The sequence below is a fragment of the Primulina huaijiensis genome, chromosome 1 (assembly GCF_012295235.1).
Source record: "Primulina huaijiensis isolate GDHJ02 chromosome 1, ASM1229523v2, whole genome shotgun sequence".
Lineage (NCBI taxonomy): Eukaryota > Viridiplantae > Streptophyta > Magnoliopsida > Lamiales > Gesneriaceae > Primulina > Primulina huaijiensis.
The window spans coordinates 13,911,924-13,935,002 of NC_133306.1; the positions used below are offsets into that span (position 1 = coordinate 13,911,924).

The 23,079-nt window shown below is 38.5% G+C and overlaps 1 protein-coding gene and 1 long non-coding RNA gene across 4 annotated transcripts; one reads left to right on the forward strand and one right to left on the reverse strand.

The window, feature by feature from the left end:
- The first annotated feature begins 10,468 nt into the window (after nt 1-10,468).
- LOC140981615 (transcription factor Pur-alpha 1) lies at nt 10,469-16,286 on the forward strand. Of its 3 annotated transcripts, none has more exons than XM_073448049.1 (5): nt 10,469-11,055; nt 11,128-11,175; nt 15,307-15,447; nt 15,552-15,788; nt 15,879-16,286. In XM_073448049.1, exons 1-5 carry the CDS (start codon nt 10,783-10,785, stop codon nt 15,918-15,920), a joined length of 741 nt encoding a protein of 246 aa, XP_073304150.1. In that variant the 5' UTR covers nt 10,469-10,782; the 3' UTR covers nt 15,921-16,286. The 3 variants fall into 3 exon arrangements, with proteins under 3 accessions (XP_073304150.1, XP_073304141.1, XP_073304145.1); XM_073448040.1 differs by having other exon boundaries at nt 10,471-11,055; nt 15,872-16,286; XM_073448044.1 differs by lacking the exon at nt 11,128-11,175 and having other exon boundaries at nt 10,471-11,055; nt 15,872-16,286.
- On the reverse strand, nt 12,539-15,282 carry LOC140981627 (uncharacterized). The gene is made up of 2 exons (XR_012176109.1): nt 14,622-15,282; nt 12,539-12,576 (listed from the first exon to the last, which is right to left on the reverse strand). It is a non-coding gene; the product is annotated as an uncharacterized lncRNA (long non-coding RNA).
- Nucleotides 16,287-23,079: the final 6,793 nt, after the last annotated feature.

The window sequence follows — 23,079 nt, forward strand, 5'->3', positions numbered from 1 at the left end:
TCTCCCTCATTCTTATTCAAAAATTACGAATTTTATATCGAATCGAAGATAACACAATAAACTACAATTTTTGTGTTGAAAGCATTTTCTGAATATGGACGGATAGATACCAGTTTTCGAAACAATGAAAGTAAAACACACACCCAGAAACCCACTGCACACTGAACTCATGCTATCAACTCTTACCACCCAAGTGCTATAAATCCTCAACCAACATACCAATATGGGTCTAAAGCATATATGAACATGATCATAAGCAGCTATGCTAGCCCGGAACCATCCAACATCGCTTACAACATGAAAATGTGAGAAACAATTGTATAATCTTGACATGAACATAAATCTTGAACATACTTGCATGAAAATGTTTCTCACAAACATGAATGCTTGAAAATCCATACTATTACTTGATTGATGAGAAAAGAAACGTAATATACATGCCTTTGGTCTTGAAACGTAAAGAATCTCGCAAATCTCGACGATCCGGACACGAGAAAGAAATTTGGAGCTTCTTGCTATTCTCAAATGGTAGAACCGATGGAAATGGAGCTCAAGAACACTTGAGGAGAGAAGGGTATTAATGAGGGGAAATGGAGGAGAATTGATTGGCATGTGAAGTTTCTTCCGGAGAAGACTTGGCCAAAGTCTTGAAATTTGAGGCAAGTGGGAGGATTTAGGATATTTTAGGGATAATTTAAATATATTGATTAGGTTTATACTAATTAATCAATATATGGTGTAGTCCAAATAAAATTTTAGACTACTCGAGGTTTGAAAACTGATACTTAAAATATTCCTAAATTTACAAAATTTGCACAACAATTAAGGGAAAATAAAATACTAATTGCCATAAAATAAAATAATCCATAACTTAAAATAATCTTTGGGCAATGAATTTGGCTCAAAAATAAATATCTCAAATATCCTATCCTCGGTCCGATCTCGTGTATTTGCCAGAAAAACTAGAACTCAAATAATACAATTAAATATATACATGAATAAAATAATATGTAATTGCATAAATATATTTATAACAATTAAAATATGGTGCATGCATAATTTAAAATAATATAAATACATCATGTTTGATTTTTACGTGTACTATTAAATTTTCGGGGCGTTACAATCTACCCCCCTTAAATTGAATTTCATTCCCGAAATTATAACTCACCAAATAACTCGGGGTAACGAGCTATCATCTCGGCTTCTGACTCCCAAGTAGCTTCTTCATCTGAATGATGCAGCCACTTGACTTTGATCAGATTGATAACTTTGTTCCGTAATTTCCTTTCCTATCTGCCTAAGATTTGAATAGGTCTTTCCTCATAAGATAGGTTAGGAGTAAGCTACAACGGTTCAAAGTTCAAAACATGTGAAGGATTCGCCATGTATTTTCTTAACATAGAAACGTGAAACACATTGTGCACTCCAGCCAGATTCGGCGGTAGAGCTACATGATAAGCTAGTGTCCCCACCCGGTTGAGTATCTCAAATGGCCCTATGAATCTCGGGCTCAACTTGCCTTTCTTCCCAAATCTCATAACACCTTTCATAGGTGCTATCTTTACAAACACATGATCTCCTACAGAAAATTCAAGATCTCTCCGCCTTCTGTCAGCATAACTCTTCTGTCTACTCTACGCAGTCTTCATCCTGTCTCGAATTTGTACTACCATGTCTGCAGTCTGCTGAACAATATCTGGCCCAATCTCTGACCTCTCGCCAACTTCATCCCAATGAATTGGCGATCTGCATTTTCTCCCATACAAAGCTTCATACGGAGCCATACTTATCGACGATTGAAAACTGTTGTTGTAGGTAAACTCTACTAGAGGCAACTTCGATTCCCAACTCCCATGGAAATCGATCACACAAGCACGCAGTAAGTCCTCCAAAATCTGAATCACCCTCTCTAATTGTCCATCTGTCTGAGGGTGGAAAACTGTACTGAAGAGTAGCTTGGCTCCCATGGCTGTATGCAAACTCTTCCAAAAATATGATGTGAACCTTGGGTCTCTGTCAGACACAATCGAAACTGGGATCCCATGAAGTCTGACTATCTCTTGGATGTATAACTCTGCATATTGTGTCAATGTAAAAGTCATCTTAATCGGTAGAAAATGAGCAGACTTCGTAAGTCGATCGACTATCACCTAAATGGCATTAGATCCCCTCACTGATCTAGGCAATCCCACTATAAAATCCATGGTAAAGTTCTCCCACTTCCACTAAGGAATGGGAAGTGGCTTGAGAGGTCCTGCTGGTCTTTGATGCTCTGCTTTAACCGACAAGTTAGACATTCAGATACAAATCGTCGAATGTCTCTTTTCATACCTGGCCACCAATAGAGCAATTACAGATCCTTATACATCTTTGTACTCCCTGGATGAATGGAGTACGGAGACATGTGTGCCTCAGACAAAATATCACTCCTGATAGAATCAACACTAGGCACCCACATTCTACCTCTATATCTAATAATCCCATCAACCACTGTATAGATAATTCTGCCCTTGGATTCATCACTCAGTCTCCATTTTTGCAACTGATCATCAGAAGACTGTCCATTACGAATTCAATCGGTCAAGGAAGACTGAATGATCAGTGTGGATAATCTAGGAATTCTGTCACTAGAACAAACCTCCAGGTTCAACCTCTGCATCTCCAAGTAAAGAGGTCTCTGTACTGTCAACTGTGATACAACTACTATTTTTCATCTCAAAGCATCTGCAACTATATTAGCTTTCCCCGGATGGTAGCTAATGTTACAATCGTAATCTTTTACCAACTCTAGCCACCATCTCTGACGCATATTCAATTCCTTTTGAGTGAAGAAATACTTGAGGCTCTTGTGATCTGTAAATATCTGACATTTCTCACCATACAAATAATGCCTCCAAATTTTTAAAACAAAGAAAACTGCGGCTAACTCAAGATCATGAGTAGGGTAGTTCTTCTAATGCACTTTCAACTGTCGAGAAGCATATGCAATTACCCTGTCATGCTGCATCAGAACTGCACCCAACCCAAGCTTGGAAGCATCGGTATACAACACAAAATTTCCTTGCCCTGATGGCATGACTAACACTGGTGCTGTAATAAGAGCTTGCTTCAAAGTATCGAAGCTCTTCTGGCATTCGGTGCTCCACAAAAACTTGGCATTTTTCTTAGTCAAGGAAGTAAGAGGTACTGCAATCGAAGAAAAACCTTGAATTAACTTCCTGTAATAACCCGCCAAGCCAAGAAAACTTCGAATCTCTGACGCGTTCTTGGGCACACCCATAGTTTCACTGCTTCTACTTTAGACGGGTCAACTTCAATGCCACTACTTGAAATGATATGACCCAAAAATGCCACTCTGTCCAACCAGAATTCGTACTTGCTAAACTTTGCGTACAATTTATGGCTTTGCAAAGTTTGCAACACTGTACGCAAATGCTGACTATGTTCCTCACAGCTTTTTGAATAGATAAGAATGTCATCAATGAATACTATGACAAACTTATCTAAATACGGATGAAACACGCGATTCATGAGATCCATGAAGATCGCTGGAGCATTAGTCACTCCAAATGGCATCACTAAGAACTCGTAATGCCCATACCGAGTCCTGAAAGCTGTCTTGAAGATATCAGAATCATTTACCCTCAATTGATGATATCCAGAACGAAGATCTATCTTGGAAAACACTGACGCTCCTTGAAGCTGATCAAAAAGATCTTCAATCCTTGGTAATGGATACTTGTTCTTCACTGTCACTTTGTTCAACTCTCGGTAATCAATACATAGCCTTAAACTCCCATCTTTCTTCTTTACAAAGAGAACCGGTGCTCCCCATGGTGAGAAACTAGGGCGAATGAAATCTTTGCTCAACAACTCTTGTATTTGTTGCTTGAGTTCGGACATTTTCTTGGGAGCTAATCGATACGGTGCCTTGGAAATTGGCACAGTACCTGGAAACAGATCAATAGAAAATTCCAACTCTCTCTTCGGTGGAATACCAGCAACGTAATCTGGAAACACGTCAGTAAAATCCCTGACCACTAGAACATCTGATAAAGACTGGCTGGATACTTCAGGAGTTGAAATAATACTGGCCAAGAAAGCTTGACACCCCTTGAAAATGAGTTTCCTCGCTTTAATACATGAAATAATTCGAGGTAGATTCCTGAACCTATCAGGCTCAAACACAAATGGTTCCCTGTCTATAGGTCTCACCAAGACTGTCCTCCGCCGAAAATCAATTGAAACTCTGTTCCTTGTCAACCAATCCATTCCTAAAATGACATCGAATTTTGGCATTGGCAGCAAAATCAAATTAGCATAAACTAGATGGCCTTGCATTTCAAGATCTATGTCTTTGACCATACTATTAGCCGATATTTCTTCTCCGAATGGAATTAACACAGAATAATTCACTTCAATTCTAGTGGACTTAGCATTCAGCTGACTTGCAAACACATCTGATATAAAAGAGTGAGTAGCTCCAGAATCTATCAGAATCTTCGAGGCTACCCCAGATATAAATATCTTTCCTGTAATATTATATTAGCATTGCACCAGATAAATTTAACATCCTAAAATTCCCATAAATTGAAATTTTCAACCAGATAATTACCCAATTAATCAGCATTCTAATATCACCAAAAACTCAATCAAGCAAGAAAATCCCAATACTGATAAAGTGCTCAAATAAACTGTTACCTGTGAAAAGGGTAGTTAGTGTCTGGGTTTGCCTACTCGGCAACCATAGTAAACACCCTGCCACGAGTCGGCTGACCCCTCCGTGGGTATTCCTTGAACATGTGGTCGGTAGAACCACATTTGTAACATTTTCCTGATCCCCATCGGCACTCTCCAGTATGCCTGCGCTTGCAATTCGGACATTGAGGAATATCATAGGGCTGCTGGTTATTTGTCCTTTGCTGCTGTGGTCCTGGACCCTTAGATGTCCCCGAAAATTGCCTTTTGTTTTGTTGCTGACCTCGAGGCACCTGAAATGTCTTCCTGTGCTGCTGTTGCGACTGCGTCGCCTGGACGGGTCGTTTCCCATGTCGATCATTCTCAATGTCCCTCAAATCCTGCTCTGCAGATAGAGCTTCGGACACAGCAACTTCATAGGTAGTGGGGCCAGCAACCCTAACATCTCTGCGCAAGATAGGTCGCAGACCATCCAGGAAATGCCGCATCTTGGAATTTGCATCATTAGCGATTAGGGGCACAAAATTACACCCCCGCTCAAATCTTCGAACAAATTCAGCAACTGTAAGGTCTCCCTGTCTCAGAACCATGAACTCCCTTGTTAACCTGGAACGTACATCCTGCGTGAAGTATTTGGAGAAAAATACTTCCTTGAATCCTTCCCAATTCTGTGTAGCCAAATCCAAGGCTACAGATGCGCTCTCCCACTAGAGACGGGCATCACCAGAAAATAAGAAAGTTGCACATCGGACTTTATCATCATCCTCCATCATCATAAAAGCAAATATCACTTCGATGGATTTAATCCATCCCTCAGCAATCAAGGGATCGGTCGTCCCAGAAAATTCTTTTGGTTTCATCCTCCTGAACCTCTCATAGACAGCCTCGGGCCTAGCTTGGCTGGCTGCAGCATCATTCCCCGCAAACTGTGCGAAGAACTTATTCATCCCAGCTAACATCTTAGTATTTGCATCTAGAGGTGGAGGTGGAGGTGGTTGTGGATCTCTTCCCTCAGGAATTTCACGATCCCCATTGCGTCTAGGAGGAATACTGTTCCACAATTATTTCACACGTAAATATCATGCATGAAAGAAAATTTAAATAGCATGCTAGTATTGGTTAAAACACGAGCGTGCATGAAATAAATGTCGTAAACTTACAGACTTGAGGCGTGATTTCATGAGTTGCTCGTGACTGGCAGTAGACAAAAACCTAAGAACGACCGCTCTGATACCAATTGTAACGACCCAGATTTTTTTTAAAAAAAAAAAAAAATTTGCGGAAGAAATACACAACCCAGTTTAATAATATCAGAGTACTGCAAATTCAAGTTTATAAAATACATAAATAATTAGAACACTGGCGGCCCTCGGGTTTTCAACTGCCACAGTCCGAGACCACTCACTGATCACCGCCCCTAGCCTCCTCATCAACAACATCTGCATCAATCAAGTATAGTGAGTCTAAAGGCTCAACATGCATATACATGGATAACAAATAATACGTAATAAAAATCCTGTGATTTTAACATATCTGATACATGGTAAATTGAAACTGAATAAATAAATATGTATGACTTGGCTTCTATACATGAAAATAATTTCATGAGAACAAACTGTAGTCTCAACATAAATATGTCATAATATGACGAGAACATAACTAGCATTACACTGTGTGAGGCTGGAATATACTGTTCATAATATTGAGATCTGATTTTCGAATTGTGGCACACATGAATCGTTTGATCAAACTACTCCATAGTACTAGGCCTGCAAAGATCATCCAAATTCTGGGTCTGGATGTCCAATCATAACACATATAACTGAATCTATTGGATAGTTTGCCAGATACGTGTACTCTGGGTTCCTAACCCGTATTTTGGAGTGTTCACCGGTCACGATACCCGGATTCCAAACCCGTAAAATGAGTGCCACAAAACAATTAAATATCTCAAAAATATACTTTTAAGACACGTCATATCTGATATCATACTTATAAACTTTTTAGACTTCGTTGGATTGTTCTCGGGTTCGCTGCAATTGAACTTGACAGACAACTCAAAACTAGTCCCAAATCGTATACGTGTAACTCCCAAAATTCATTCGACGACTTAGGATATACCAAGTGACTCGATACTCGAATCAACCTTAAAAAACATGTTACTTACTGTCCAAAATCCCAAACCATGACCCAAACACTTTCGAACAACCCAAAATAAAATAAGAAAGTTTACGCCTCTAGCCAATCCCAAGAAATGGCTCTTTACAGCTTACGGAAACAATAAAATTTCTAAACACAAATCGACTCGAATCAACCTCGAACAAAAACTTAGACTCGACCCTAAGACACTTATTAAGACCATGACACGGCTAAAAACCACTCAGAATTTGATTTCAAACTCGAACACACACCAAAAACTTGAACAAAGATATTCTCGCACAATTAAGACAGCTTGAGCGATTTTACGAGAAAAATCATAACTCTTTCGTTTCTTATCAAAAAATTACAAATTTTATATTGAATCGAAGATAACACAATAAAATACAGTTTTTGTGTTGAAAGAATTTTCATAAAATGGACGGATAGATACCAGAATTTAAAAATACAAAATATTAGATTTCAAGAGCTTGCTGTCAAAAATATTCTTCGGACAGATTGTGCGCTTTTGCAAGAGAAATCATATCTCCCACATTTCTTATTCAAATATTACAGATTTTATATCGAATCGAAGATAACACAATAAAATACAATTTTTGTGTTGAAAGCATTTTCAGAAAATGGACGGATAGATACCAGTATTTAAAAATACAAAAGATCAGATTTCAAGAGTTTGCTGTCAAAAATATTCTTCGGACAGATTGTGCGGTTTTTCAAGAAAAATCATATCTCCCTCATTTCTTATTCAAAAATTACGAATTTTATATCAAATCGAATATAACACAATAAACTACAGTTTTTGTGTTAAAATCATTTTTATAAAATGGACGAATAGATACCAGTATTTAAAAATACAAAAGATCAGATTTCAAGAGCTTGCTATCAAAAACATTCTTCGGACAGATTGTGCGGTTTTGCAAGAAAAATAATATCTCCCTCATTTCTTATTCAAAAATTACGAATTTTATATCAAATCGAAGATAACATAATAAAATACAATTTTTGTGTTGAAAGCATTTTCAGAAAATGGACGGATAGTTACCAGTTTTCGAAACAATGAAAGTAAAACACACACCCAGAAACCCACTGCACAATGCAACTCTTACCACCCAAGTGCTATAAATCCTCAACCAACATACCAATATGGGTCTAAAACATATATGAACATGATCATAAGCACCTATGCTAGCCCGGAACCATCCAACATCGCCTACAACATGAAAATGTGAGAAACAATTGAATAATCTTGACATGAACATAAATCTTGAACATACTTGCATGAAAATGTTTCTCACAAACATGAATGCTTGAAAATCCATACTATTACTTGATTGATGAGAAAAGAAACGTAATATACATGCCTTTGGTCTTGAAACGTGAAAAATCTCGCAAATCTCGACGATCCGGACACGAGGAAGAAATTTGGAGCTTCTTGCTATTCTCAAATGGTAGAACCGATGGAAATGGAGCTCAAGAACACTTGATGAGAGAAGGGTATTAATTAGGGGAAATGGAGGAGAATTGATTGGCATGTGAAGTTTCTTCCGGAGAAGACTTGGCCCAAGTCTTGAAATTTGAGGCAAGTGGGGTGGATTTAGGATATTTTAGGGATAATTTAAATATATTTATTAGGTTTAAACTAATTAATCAATATATGGTGTAGTCCAAATAAAATTTTAGACTACTCGAGGCTTGAAAACTGATACTTAAAATATTCCTAAATTTACAAAATTTTCACAACAATTAAGGGAAAATAAAATACTAATTTTCATAAAATAAAATACTCCATAACTTAAAATAATCTTTGGGCAGCGAATTTGGCTCAAAAATAAATATCTTAAATATCCTATCCCCGGTCCGATCTCGTGTATTTGCCTGAAAAACTGGAACTCAAATAATACAATTAAATATATACATGAATAAAATAATATGTAATTGCATAAATATATTTATAACAATTAAAATATGGTGCATGCATAATTTAAAATAATTTAAATACATCATGTTTGATTTTTACATGTACTATTAAATTTTCGGGGCGTTACAACATAAACATAAATAATTTAAAATAATGTAAATTCATTAATCATGCACCGCTAAATTCATCTTAAACTTAAATAAATAATTTAACAATTTAAATAAATGTATGAGTTTTACGTGTACTGATTTTGGGCTCTACAGTGTGTCTTCATGTGAAAAAATATTATATAAAATTTTGAAGATTTAATTTTTGATAATAATATGAAACTTTACAAATTAACTGAAAATACTAAAAAGTGTTGGGAACTAAATTTTGGTGTTTTGACAAACTGAACGTTTATTAGATCGAACTAACTGATCTAGAAGACTGGCGGCAACTGATCAGTCAGTTGTCTGCGTAGTTCAGTCCAGCTGGTTCAGTTGCCCTTGATTATCTTCGTATTAATCTTCAGTCAAGGCAACTGTCAGTTCGCATCTTTTGATCAGTTACCGTCAGTCTTCTCGATCAGTTAGTTAGATCTAGTAAACGTTCAATTTGTCAAAACACCGAAATTTAGTTTCCAACCATTTCTCCCTTTTAGCTGTTTGACAAAACTTAGAATAAGTGAACTGATCAACTGAATAATTTGTAGATAAAATAATTTCTTTATTGACAACTCTTCCAATGTATAGATTCGTACAAAGAATGAAAGAATAAAGAATCTTGTAACTGATTAAAATAAATCAAAATCTGTCATAATCTTCGACTGAATAAGTGTAGAGACTGTCTTCTAACTGATCTTCTATTTCTTAGCTCTTTTATCAGCTGGTGGTTGATAAGTTGGTTGACTCGGTCTCTTCTTAGATTCCTTTTGCTGAGATTCGCTATAGTTTTTGGTAAAACGACAAGCGCTCGGTCCTACAAAAAAAATTTTAAAAAATCATTTTTAGTCAAAAAGTAAATAATTTTCTTATTTTATTTATTTAAAAAATCACGAGACCAATAAAGTTTTTTGATTTTTCTATATATAGTGTAGTAATTTTATTAAAAAAAAAATCATAATTATAGCTTAAACCTTACATAATTTCAAACTTATAAGTCAGAAAGTAAAGATAATAAAGTGAAATTTTAAAACAACAAAAAAAAAACAAATTGTTTGATCAATTATAACATAAAATTTCTTTATAAATTATATGTTAAATTCTTAATTTTTATTTTATTTTTGTATGATGTTTGTTGCAAGCTTATTCAATTATTTAAAAATTAAGTGGAGTTGTAGCTTTTTTGATAATCTTTTGTTATTACTAAATATTTTAAAAATTGATATATATCATAAATAAAAAATCATATAATCAATTTTGAATTTCTACGTAATTTTNGAGTTAGAAATTTTAAAAATGTATCTAAATTTTATTTTCGAGTTGAACTAAAAACAGTATTTCACAGTTTATAATTATATATTAAAATTTAATATTTGTATGTTAATGAATTTTATTAAATTATTAAAACTTTAAAAATTTTAAAAATTTTATTTTAAATATAACCGTACTTGAAAAAAGTATACAAAAGTTTTGATCGAATGTTTCTGTGCTTCTTAAGTCTACAAAAATAAATAAACAAACTGAAACAAATAAAAGTCGTACGTGAACTAACCATGTAGGTGTGTTGGCTTTGGGTCGCTGTAGTCGTTTGTATTATCTGCCCAACTCCATTGATCCTCTCTCTCTCTCTCTCTCTCTCTCACTCATCAAACAACCAACATAGCCCTAAAAGCTGTGATACAGAAGAATTAAATAGCCTCTCCGCCTCCGATTCCACGCTTGATTCTGCAATTCTTCTAATTTTTGTGGTTGTGAGAAACGTCGTATTTTAGCCTGAGTTCTGAGGTTCTTAACGAGGAAGAATGGAGAATTGGGTTGTTTAAGTAGCTAATTTCACCGCTGCGAGTTTGTCTATTGATAGAGATGGAGGGGAATTCGGGTGGCAGTGGTGGAGGGGGAGGTAATGATGTGGAGTTGGTGTGCAAAACGCTGCAGGTGGAGCACAAGCTGTTCTACTTTGACCTCAAGGAGAATCCCAGAGGAAGATATCTTAAAATCTCGGAGAAGACATCTGCCTCTAGGTCCACCATCATACTACCTTATAATGGCGTCTCATGGTTCCTCGACCTCTTCAATTACTATGTCGATTCCGATGATCCTCAAGTCTTTAGCAAAGAACTACAGCTCGACACTAAGGCAACTACCTGCGCCACGCACACCTTCCTTAATTCTATGTTTTAACAGTAATCAGTTATATGGTCATTGCAGGTTTTTTATTTTGATGTTGGCGAGAACAGAAGGGGACGCTTTCTCAAAGTTAGTACTTTCTTTTTCGTCCTTTGGTTTTTCTTATGCCCATTTTGTACTTTATCATATGGATGCATCACATAGCAACTATTGTTTTACATCTGCTTTTTTTTTTCTTTCTGTATTGGAGCTATCACTATTTGTTGCGTATTTCTCAAACTTATTTGCACGTGACCGTTTGTGAAATCAGATGTTTCAAATAACTCTGTTTCAACGTCAAAAACAAAACTTGATCATATTCCTAATACTTGCGAAGATGTGGACAGAAATCTGTATTTGCTACCGCCCTTGTGCCTTAACGGAAAAAGGTCCTCAGACTGCAATATATGAGAACCAAAAAAAATCAGTTTACTGAATTGACTGCAGAGAAGCTCGAAGTAATATAGGACAGTCTGAAACAAGCTACCGAAGTTGTATAAATTTCATAATTTATTGAATCCCGTTTAAAGCACCACAGAGAAAATTGATCATTCTTATGGTTTCTATGTTATAGACTGAGAAGAAAATCGAATTAGTTAGTAGTGCTAAGTTAATGGTGTTTTGATGATAAAAGAAATGCTTAAAGGGCAACTTCTTCACTTTCGCTGCTTATCTTTTTCTCTCTTTGACAATCCAATCTTCCTCCATTTATGTGTTTCTTTTATCTCTTATTAGTACTCTGATCCAAGAATGTGGATTCAGGTTGAAAGTTCTTTTAAGTGATATGAATTACGATGTTATTGTGTATACAAACATACAAAATAAGTATTATGTGGTGTTGATTTAGTGTAATGGTTACTTGTTAATCATGACTAGGCAGTTTGTGGATCCACTATTTTGTGGACGAATGGCCACTTTTTTTTAGCTTGCAGCATAAAGCACTGTTTGCTTGGATATGAATGTTGTTATAGCGAAGAAATTTTTGGGGCGACTTAATGAGTTTAACAATCGGGTAAGGTATGAATGGATACCGGGTGGTCGTATCTCATCAGAATCATTACTTTCAGGTTTTATATCTCATAGCATTTGTTCAAGTTTAAAGAACACGCTATTTTATGATTCAGCGTGCGTAGGCTATTGAAAAAACTATGTTTTTTATTCGGAAAAGAAATAATTTTGTTTGGAAGTATATTATTTCTTTTTATATCTCATAGCATTTATTCAAGTGTAAAAACATGCTATTTTATGATTCAACATGCGAAGGCTGTTGAAAAAGTACGTTTCTAGATTGGAAAATTTATAATTTTGTTGGGAAGTATATTATTCCGTTTTATATCTCATGGCATTTGTTCAAGTTTAAAGAACGCGAGTATCTATCTTAATCGAAAAATTTATAATTTTGTTGGGAAATTTATTGTTCCAGTTTTCCTAGAAGTTATTATGATTGTCCTTGTTCTATTTAAAATTTTTTATTTTATTTTTTTCCCCTCGCTGTCATGTTGGATCTCGGTTTTCTACGTGACCAAAACGCAGCGGAAGTTTAAATTTTTATTTTATTTTGAAAAACAATAATTTTTGGACACTCGTATGGTTTTAACAAAACATACATAGGATGTTTAGAAAAGTTATACCTTTAGTGAATTAATTCACTTTGCACCAACTACTCCGGTATTAGCGGATGTAGCTCTTGTTGTAAATCCGTACGAACTTTCTTCGATCTCCGAATCAGGTCCACGATTGAAATAATTGTTCCTCTTCTAACTTGCACTAGAAAGTGTAGAAGATTTTGTATTTGAGATCAAGAAAACAAGATGGTTCAAAAACCTTTTGAGAGCAAAACTTTTCTTACAATTGGAAGAGCCGAAAGTTTTTTTTTTTCTTTTCTATGTTATAAACTTTCGGATGCCCTACAGTTAATAGAGAATCAAATTCTCTTTATTATTTCTAATATTCAATTTACTTAATTAATCAACTTAATTAAGTCAATTAAATATTCTAAAATATTGCATCCCAAATCAAATCCTTTTTCTTTATTCACCTTCCTTTTGCTTCGGTGATCTCCAACATATATATTATTAATTTATTAACTAATTGTCATTTTCTTAATTAATCATATTAATTAAGTCAATGAATTTCAATAAAATCTTTGTGGATGAAAGTTACGTAAATTAGGAATCAAAATTCCTCATTATTATTTCTAATCATTTCTTAACTTAATTAATCTAATTAATTAAATTAATGAAAGATTCTAAATATGCATGCCAACCTTGTCCAATCTTGATTTTCTTTTAATACATATATTTGTGAGATCACCAAAATCTAAATAAAACATGTTTACTTATTTTGACTGTCTTTAGCAGTCATGCTCTCAAAATTTCTATAAGCTTTTATAAACTTTATTTATAAGCTTATCGATTGATCATATCAAACTTATTTCTTATAAATTCAACTTATTGAATTTATTATCTCAACGGGAACAAGTAAATCAGTACTTGTGTGACCCTCAATGGTTCAGGGATACAGTTAGCTGTGGGTTCACAACTCTTTGTGATGCCTAATTCGCCCCATTTCATGTACCAACATTTGATCATGAGAATGTCAGAAACCATTTTCTGATTAAACCCATCGAATCGTGGTAAGAGCGTCTAGTAGCATCGCCCCATGATTCCCTAGGGATCACTGATAGTGCCTGCAAGAACCAGTCGGTTATGATTAACATACAGTACGGTCCCGTCATCTCATATATCCCGATCGAATCTGCAACCATTGGTTCATCGAGGGTTGCATATTAATTCGATAACTATGTGATAACTATAATAGTGACATCGCGTGTACTATTGAAGAACTCTTTCTCCAACGTACATCTTATACTCTGGCCAGAGATTCTATGCACTATTATTTCATCAGATCACACAGAATATCCACACCCGTAGGTGAGCGGTGAATCCCCGACTACAATGCACTGGCTCCTATATGTGTCGCAATTGTACCCAACCTCGCCACCTGATGACTCTCCTGGAGCCGGTAAACGAGTCAAAGCACAGCCCTAGCATATAGAGCCTCAGTGTTGTCCCGGGTCGTAAGGACTAATGGTGTACAATCATAACCACGGACTTATCCTCTCGATGAATGATAACCACTTGGAAAGTCCGAGGGAGGGTTGTTCGGTATAATCATCATATGACTACCCATCTGCATGTTTGGACATCTCTATGCCCTTACCAAGAAACGCAGTACACAACATCACAGATGCTAGTCTCAAGCTCAAGCGACCTTTATCCATGTTTTAGGCGGCTGAATCGACTAGGAACGAATTTAGATTATACAGTGTTTACAAACGAGTTTCAACATCGAATTACGATTCATTTGTATTAAAGTATAATCAAGGTCTTTATCTATGTTTGATAACATGGGTATACAGATAAAGAAATAACAAACCATGAAATAATGAATTATATTAAAATAAAGATTGTTCTTTACAACTGAGTCAATAAAATCCCTAGTCAACAGTTGGCTTGCAGGGCATCTACTCTAACATGTCAGCTATCTCAACCTTTTTAAATACTATAATATACATTTTTTTGTGCCAAGTGCTCAAAACTAATTGAGACTTTCAACTAATTCTTTGCTATTCATGTTTGCCTTGGTTTTTTTGTTTACATTATAGCTTGTGGGTGGAAGAAGAAACTAATTTTTACCATGCCTTAGTTTTTTGTTGACAATATAGCTAGCGAGGGTAGCAAATACTAATTTTTAGGAAAAACCCCCACCGAATAGACACTCAATATAATATTTTTAGAAAGTGTAATTGAGATTATTGATGGTTGAAAATAGTTTGTGAATTAAATTTAGGCTGCTCTTTACCTTGGCTTATTTTTCTGATGGAGATAAATTTATTTTTTCTGGCATTCATATTTGAAACTCCAATAGTGTTTTTTGAGGTTTCAGTTATTACTAATCATGGACAGTTTTTGAATCATTCTTTTATACTTTTGTTACTCAACCTTTTTGTGATTGCGGTTAAAAAAAACATTTCTGGAGAGCTCAAATATTGTTGAGGGTGTCGATAAGTACGTTCCAATAAAATATTGAGTAGAAAATTATTCCTCGATCAGTATAAATGGAATATTTGTCGACACCAAACTATTTTAGATTTAATCTTTGTTCCATACACATCATGTATTGTTTTTTTGTGTTTCTCTGACAGATTTGGGTATGCAGATATCTGAAGCTTCAGTCAGCCGGAACCGCAGCACAATAATTGTCCCTGCTGGAAGTTCCCGAGATGAAGGGTGGGCTGCATTTCGGAATATTTTGGCAGAAATTAATGAAGCATCACGACTTTTCATTCTTCCAAATCAGGTAAATTTGATGTGCTGGTTTTAGTTATCAGTCCCCCTGTTTTCTGTTGAGGAAACTCAGAAGCAAATCGTCATGCTTTTGTGGTTGCCTGTAAGCATATGCAGAACTCTGAAGCTCCAGAGCGGCTTGTTGGGCTTTCAGATGATGTGGGGGCTGGTTTTATATCCGGTCACAGTTCTCAACCTTCTCCGGCGGCTGACTTAGAAGATCACAGCTCTGAAATTCCACCACCTGATGATGTTGGCAACATGGGGTCCTCAAAAGTGATAAGAGTTGATCAAAAGAAGTTCTTCTTTGATCTTGGTAGCAACAACAGAGGTCATTTCTTGAAGATATCCGAGGTGGGTGGCAAAGCTTGTTCTAATTTCATGGTGCTGAATTTGTGTTTATGAATTTCTAAAAAAAATACTACTAAAAATTTCAGGTGACAGGTTCAGATCGCTCTTCTATCATTCTGCCGCTGTCTGGCCTGAAACAGTTCTATGAAATGGTGGGCCATTTTGCAGAAATCAGTAAAGATCGAGTCGAGGGTGTGAGTGTTTCAAATGTTAGGTCTCAAAGGTGAATTTGACGATCCAATGAAAATTCTAATGTGTGAATCAATTGCGTGCTGTGGAACCAGATGGTCTTGAAGATCTGCTTTTGTGAGTTGGTTTACTTTATTTGTCTTCTAAGTGAGTCTCAATCAGTGTGGTGTCTCATTTGGTTATTAAAGTTGTTTATATGCTTCTAATACGAAAGAACGATGCATGAATAAATGAATAAGTATGTTCCATGCTGCTCGCACACTCATTTGTTTTCATAGATAAATTACCTCCATGTGTCTGTTTCAGCTTCAATATTGTCAAACATCTTTGTTAGCTTCAGTTGTGTTGCTTTTATTACGCCCACGCCCTCAGGCTCACACTGTAATCACAGTTTAATTTTTACTACATGGCTTAAAAAGAATTATTGAAAAAGCAAATGTGAGAAGCTTTTCTCGATTGTGTGACGGGGATATTCAAGAGATTCATTTATTGAGTATATTCAAACACTAAATATATTTGGGATTAGTAGCATTGAAAGCATGATACATGAACTAATTAAATCCAAAAAAATCAAAATTTAACGTCACGGTCTAGTTGCTAGCAGACGTTTAAATCATCAAACTATAGAAACGTCTCTACTATTCACGTGTAAGCAATCATGCATCAACCTTAGTGAAACTATTTTTCCTTGTTTCACATAATATACTCGTGTGAAATGTGTCTGTTGGGAGTAGCTAGTGATATAAACTGCGTCTGTGTTTGTTGGGAGTAGAGATGTAAAATGCGTCAAATTCAGTCCCAAAAAGTTTACATGATCATTTAAAAGCTTATTGGTTGTGATGATATCAAGTTTAGTAAGGTCCGGTTCAACAAGCAAAAAGTCTTTAGATCATTAATGTTGCTAGTCAACTCGGGTCGAACGGGAGGTACTTTAGATTGAGCGGTCTGCACAAATGAACAGATGTTAGTGGGATGTAAGAGTTAATTACAAATGAACAGAAGTTAGAGGTGATGTGATCTCGTTGAAATGGGCTGAGCCGGGTCGAGAGCTCCAACGGATCAAATCAACAATTTATAATGTTTGGGGAATTTGATTGGAGATAATGGCTTCAACAGCACCTGCAAACAAGAAAGAAACTCGTGAATGGGCGCCGGAGAAGTGTCCGGCGTAGCCACTCCGATGCTTAAGTCAGCAGGTTGAAGATGAACACGAGCAATATTTGAGAGAAAATATGTATAAGGCTTGAGAGTTCAAAGATTTCAGAATCTGTAAACGACATTAATATCTGCTATTTATAGTAGAAAATGAGGTAGGTACCTTGATTCCAGTGTCACCTACTAAGTATGGCAAGTCAACTGCCCATACCATAGCTTCTGATGACTTCTAGGACACTTCAAGCACAAGTTGTTCTGACAGATTAGACGGCCTCTATCAATCATACTCGAGTGTAGTTCAATTCTCGAGGTGGCTGGCTCGGGTGGTTGATTACCCGGGTGATGGCGTGAGAGATCGGGCTGACCGGGCTGTTCGGAGAATGCTCGAGAAATGTAGTGCTTGGGCTCTTGATGGTACCCGGGTCACCAATGACCCGGATCCTTATGGGGGTATCACCTCAAGATACCCGGTCACCAATGACCCGGATCCTTATGGGGGTATCACCACCCATCCCTAAAATAGTCGGGCTAGAGCTTGACTCGTTGTCCCGATAAGTCCTATCTGTACTTTTGTTGGAACATCATTCGGAGTGTAAGAGTATCGGGGGCTTCAAACATCCCGCAGATGAAATGGAGGGTATCATTTATGACGCATGCGTTTAGCACTAACTTCCTGCCGAAATATCGTTTCGTATTCCGAGAATTAGATAAGTCTGACACATCGATATGCGTACACGTCCCTTCACATACCTATTACAATTTCCTAGACTCATTATGATCGTCCGATTTGATCTGGATCAACGGTGGAGATTGGTTCCTTCCCCTTATATATAGTAATCCTTAATAGCAAATAATTATATGAGAAATGTAATGGCAGGTCCAAGCAGTTCAAGGACTCTTGACATGTCTGAAGATTTTGGGGAATCTGCCTTGGAGGCTCGAAAGGCTACAATGGAGGATGAAGTCTTTCATAAAATTTTTTGCTACTGGGAAGAGCTTCAGGGGCTGAAGCTTCTTTACGAAACGGGAGAAGCTACTACTCCTAGATTAGTAGCAAAAATGGCAAAATTTCGGGAATATTTGCACATATCCGAGTGGTCAGACATCTTTACTGATGGACATATCTTCCAGCTAATGCTTCGGAAAGAGAGGAGAATTCTCCATCAGATTGCTGGTTCTGACAGCTTCCTCAAGACTTTCACCGGAGTTCTAACCAGTTGGTTGAGGAAATGGGAGGCTGCTGTAGAAGAGGAATATTTTGTTGTAATCCGTGCTAATGAATAATACAAGAAATATTTCTCCCAGTTTGTCTCGGCCATTTATTTTCCTGGTATCTTTAAATTTCACAAGTAGATGCATATATCAATAATTGAAAACTAACTGTCGTCATTCGAGAATTAATAACGGATAAACGATAAACCAAAATACCGAGACAATATACTATAGGATTAGAGTAAGGCGCCGGGTCCTTAAATTTCCCGGGCTCAGATATTCCATTTGGTTGGGGTTCCCGAGTAATTCGCGCGATGTGGTTATGATGCATGCTTTAGCGTTTATATTATCGAAAAATCGTTCTATATTCTGAGAATCCGACAAGTTCAACACATTGATATTCGTGCATGTCCTTGCGTATGCCCGGCTCAACTTCCAAAATTTATCCTAGGCGTTTGTGCATTTGCAGATCAACGGCTCTGAGTAACTCCCTAATAAATGATAAGTCGTTTTGATTGGCTTGAAACCTTCCAACTTCTTCAATATTAAATGTCACTTGCCTAAAAATAAGATGGTGGAAACGAAAGGTGACAATCATTAGTTCAATATGTCGAGTTCAAGTGAGTCGAGTGTTTGCAGTAGTACAGTCACTTCCGGTGATACGCACGTTCAAGCACCGGGCAGCATACACCCTTATCTGGAGGGTTTGAAGAGGACTATTGAAGAATATATATGTGTAAAGGTCATGTCTACCTGGTATAAAATTCAAGATATCAGTAACATGCACCAAAACGGTCTGGCTCTCACTCGTGCACAAAGAGCATTGGCGAGGAAATACAGGCGAGAGCTCGAGGTAGCTCGAGTTGCAGATCTGGCTACTGATCAAGTTCTGCTGCATGCAATGCTGTGGAAAGAATGGCATCAGCTGCACAAGATTTCATCCACCGAGTCCTTCACCAACCTTCACATTCAAGAATTGACCGATTGGATAACTGAGTGGCAAAATGATGTAGCTTTGAGAATAGCAGATGTAAGACGACATCGACAACTTCCTTAATAAAATTTATATTAATGTACTTTGTTTCTTTAATTTTCTGTGCCCAAACTCATATAAACTGAATAATATACGACTATCGAATAAAACTAAAATGCCGGGACCTAATGCTTCCTAGGCTTATCATAAATTGTCGGGCCTTGAATTTCCCGGGTTCATAATAAAATGTCGGGGCCTGATATCGCCTAGGTTTATAAATAGCATGCCGTGCTTTCGCATTACCCCGGACGACAAATAAGACAAGTTCTCACACCACCCGGGCTTATAGATAAGATGCCGGGCTCTCATGCCACCCGGGCTTATAGTTAAGATGCCGGGCTCTCACGCCACCCGGGCTTATAGATAAGACGCCGTCTCTCACGCCACCCGGGCTTATAGTTAAGATGCCGGGCTTTCACGCCACCCGGGCTTATTCTTGGGTAACTAATTATTATAATGACGCATGCCCTTCTGGAAAGCTGTCAGAATCTGTACGCATTCCGATCATATAGATGATTATGACGCCTCGATTTATGCACTTGTCTTTTCGCATATCCCGCATAATCATCTCGCTCAATTTTCGAGGTTGATCTGGCTCGTTCAATCTATCTTAGATCAACGGCCGAGATCCGTTCCCCCCGCCTATATATATTAGGCCTCCTGTTTTCGATAAAACACTTACAAATTTAAAATCTCGGCGAAGCCCTTGCGAATTTTTTCCTTGAAGCTCCTCCACGCAAAAAACACTTAGCTCCGACGATCCTCCACCGTCTTCCACCCAAAAAAAAAACTTGTAAGTCTCTCCTTCGTAATATGTCTAATTCTACTTCCTCTACCTCTGGAGCTAATGTGCGGGGCTCTCCTAGCGACGAATCCACCGCACTGCGCTCTGACTCCCCTCTGTCTCCCCCTCGCCGTTCTATCACTCAACCTTCTAAGAAACAAAAAACCCTTCTAACCAAACCCTCCTCTTCAAAACCCTCCTCCTCGGGCACTTACCGAGCTCCAAGAAAGGACAAGGGTAAGGGAAAAGCTCGGGTTTCTGACCGCCCTTCTTCTGAGGCCCCGGGAGTTCCTTGGTTCTCCTCAATGAGCAGCACTTTGCGCTCGGGGGCGGACGAGGAACTCCGTACCCTAGGAGTTATTCCCTCTTCTTTTCCTATTATTATACCCGGACCCTCTGATCGGGCAGATAGCCCTCCTCCCGGGTATACTACTTTCTTCCGGGACCAAATCAAGAATGGTCTTCGCTTCCCCATCCCTTCTTTTTACATCGAGGTCGTCAAATTTTTTGGGGTGCCTGTGAATCAATTTCATCCCAACTCTTTTCGGATTATAGCCTCGGCCTTTGTCATTTTTCGTATGTATAACCTTGTTATTAACCCCCTTATTCTTCATTACTATTTTACCTGTAGGCTAGGTGATAATGCCTTTTCCCTTTCTGTCCGGTTTAACGCCCGGTTCCTTGATGACATTCCTTCTTCCCAGAAAGGATGGAAAGGAAGATACTTTTTTATACTGCTCCCATCCTCTCTTTCCTGTTTAACAGGGTTTCTTCCCTTCTTTCCTCCCCAGCCTGCCCTTCCCCGCGCTTACAAATTCGAGGAATTTTACATCCGAAGCCAAGACTTGGTGGAGGGTCAAAAATTCTCTTGCTCCTCCCTTATTTCCCAGGAGCACTTGATTACCTATGGGTTGAGCGTCCGGGCTGAAAACCCAATAGATCAGGCAATTGACGAGGTGGCTGGCTCGGACCCTCAACCCGGTAACTTTCTAATTCCTGTCTTCTTAGTTTGTTATTAATCTGTACTTTATAATCTCTACTAATCCTCTCTCTTATTGCGCAGATTCCTCCAAAATGCAAGAGGCTTTTCTCCAGAAGTGGGAAGAGGAAAGGGTTGCCAAGGAGAAGAAATTGGCAGCCCGGAAGACTGCCCGTGAGAAGAAACAAGCTGAGGCGGAAGCAGCCCGGCAAGTTGAGCTGAACCGGGTGGAAGCCCAGCAAGAAGAGATGACCCGGGATTTATCCCGGGAAGACCCCGAAGACCACATTCCCCTCGTCCGGAGGAAGCGAAAGGCTGTCACAAGCCCGGAGCGGATTCTGGGTGAATCTAACCGGGAAGGAGGGCAGAGCTCGTCAACCACTCCTCCCCAGCGTGAACCCACAGAGGAGCCTCCCCAATAGCCTCTTCTGACCGATCAACCCACCTGGCCCAACATCTTCCTGGAGGGAGCTTCTTCAACAGGAATTCGGCGCTTAAAATATATGCTCACTCAAGAAGAGGCCTTTTTGAAGAATCCTGGGCCTGGTGCTCGGTTCTTTGAGGGATCCAACCGATTCCTATCTGTAAGTCTTTTCTTTATTCTTTTTTCCATCATTTCTCCTTTCTTTTACTAACTTGCTTCGTACAGGCTGCCCAAATGATGATCTCGGCCTTCGAGTAAGTGGCGGCGGTGGCTACCAAGAAAGGTCAACAAACCCGGGCTGCTCAAGGAATCCAAGATCAACTGCAGGGAGAGCTTGCACGGGCTAAAAGCCTTCACGAAGAGGAAATCGCCATCCTAAAAGCTTCCTTGGAGTCGGCTCACACGGCACTAGACAAGTCTCGGGAGGACCTCAATGAAGCTACCATTCGGGATGAGAATCTGCGAGGTGCCCTGTCTGTCTCGGAGTCGAGAAACCATTCTCTATCCGAGCAGATAGAAGTTCAACAATCCCGGGCAGAGAAGGCCGAGAATGCTCTGTCCCTGGCGGAGCATAATAAGGATAAGTGGCAAGCTTCCTTCCTTCAATCTCCTGAGTTCAAGAAGGCCGTGGTAGATAAGGCTTACCCTCTTTTCAAGACCGGTTTTGACAAGTGCCGGGAACAATTTGAGGGAGCTGGACTCTTACCCCAGGATAAGGAAAATTTTCCTGATTTTGGCCTGGCCATTGCATCCCTTCCAAAGGATGGTGAGGGGGAGAAGGAGGAAAACCAGGAAGACGAGCCAGGATCCGACCATATTGATATAGACTAGGGTTGTATTGTCTTTTTTCTTTATTTCTGTAATTCCTGTCCTCGGATATTTAATGAACAAATTCTTTCCTTCAATAGTGTCTCGATTAATCTTTCAATATCCATGTAATACCATTGTTTCTATGTAAACATCCCGAAAATATTTCAAGCGTTGATAACTAACCGGGACTTCTTAGTAAACAATTGAGATAAGAAAAACACATATTTTCGTAACGAATGAATGTCCCTAGCGTGGATCCTGTCAGGTTAGGAATAATCAGGGCGGATTAACCCTTGAGTCCGGGGAACAAGTCCCGGGACTTGTGAATGGTCGAGGTGTGGTTCTCCGAGCCAGGGTGTAGTGCCCTGGGTTTTTAGAACCAAGGTGCAGAGCCTTGGGCCGAGAAACATGTCCCGGGACTTGTGAATGGTCGAGGTGTGGTTCCCTGAGCGTGGGTGTAGTGCGCTGGGCTTTTAGCACCAAGGTGCGGCGCCTTGGGCCGGGGAACATGTCCCGGGACTTGTGAATGGGCGAGGTGTGGTTCCCCTACCAAGGTGCAGAGCCTTGGGCCGAGAAACATGTCCCGGGACTTGTGAATGGGCGAGGTGTGGTTCCCCTACCAAGGTGCGGAGCGTGGGGCCGGGAAACATGTCCCGGGACTTGTGAATGGTCGAGGTGTGGTTCCCTAAGCCAGGGTGTAGTGCCCTG